Source organism: Hippocampus comes, unplaced genomic scaffold (assembly GCF_001891065.2).
Source record: "Hippocampus comes isolate QL1 unplaced genomic scaffold, H_comes_QL1_v1.1 scaffold190, whole genome shotgun sequence".
Lineage (NCBI taxonomy): Eukaryota > Metazoa > Chordata > Actinopteri > Syngnathiformes > Syngnathidae > Hippocampus > Hippocampus comes.
In genome coordinates this window covers 722,859-723,800 of record NW_017805121.1, presented here as the reverse complement: position 1 = coordinate 723,800, position 942 = coordinate 722,859, and the positions used below count along the sequence as shown (strand labels likewise).

Sequence of the window (942 nt, the reverse complement as noted above, 5' to 3'; positions counted from 1 at the left end):
CGGCGCCGCTCCCTCCGCCCTCGTCTGCGCCCCCAAAGCGTCCATCCCGCCGCGCGCGCATCGCTTCTGTTTCTCTCTGGATCTCTGCGGCCTCAGACAGACCGGCCTCACGCGCGCCGTGGCCGCGACCGTCAGGTGGGCACGACAGCGCACGCTTCGCGGTTGTTTCCCCTCAGATCAAGAAATCCACGTTTGCGGAATTGTCGCCGGTCTCGTATGTCCCCGGCCAGGTACTCGTACGAGTTCTTCGGCAGCGCGGCGCCCGTGATGACCGGCCGCCCGGTGGAGCTGCGCAGGGACGCCGACGTGTCTCTGCCGCACTCGTACTGCGCCTTCGACTTTGCCGCCTTGCCGCAGCAGCTGCAGGACACCTTCCTCAGGTAGCGACGCGGCCGCGCGCGGACCCCCCCTCGCCAATGCGCGTGACGTCACGAGCGAGCCGCTTGCAATTCTGCCTCCGCGCCCCCCCGCGAAAGCAAAGCCGCTTTTTAGCGATCCAAACGTTCTCCCGCGTACGCGCCAGAGTCCCTCTGGTGTTGGAGCTGTGGCAGCGGGACGCCGACGGCGCCACGGCTCTCCCGATCGGCCGAGCCTCGCTGCAGCTGTCCCGCCTGCTTGCCGCCGAGAGGAGCCGACACCCGGCCGGCGTGAGGGAGGCGGCCTGGCGCCAATCTCACCGGGACCGAGTGCCCTTTTTCTCCACCCTCAGGTGCTCCCGCCACTTGACATTTAGCGCGTCATCCCCCCGCGCCCGCCGGCGGGCGTACAACTAAGCGCCGTCTCCTTCCCCGCGGGTTAGTTCCAACGAGAAAGTGGCCGAGTTGAGCTTCGTGGCCACGCTGGACGACTTCGGACTCGTGAACGCCGCCGACCTCCCCGTGTGCGATTCCGCACCGAAAGAGGAAGCGGGCGCCCTGCCCGCGGAGCCGCCCGCGCCCGCCC

The 942-nt window shown here is 69.0% G+C and overlaps 1 protein-coding gene across 1 annotated transcript in view; it reads left to right on the top strand.

Annotated features, from left to right (window-relative positions):
* The window catches only part of cep120 (centrosomal protein 120), a 12,024-nt gene that overhangs the window by 4,854 nt on the left and 6,228 nt on the right, over positions 1–942 (top strand). The window contains 3 exon segments of the mRNA XM_019865938.1: positions 231–380; positions 524–709; positions 800–938. Of these exon segments, the coding sequence (XP_019721497.1) occupies positions 231–380; positions 524–709; positions 800–938 (475 nt within the window).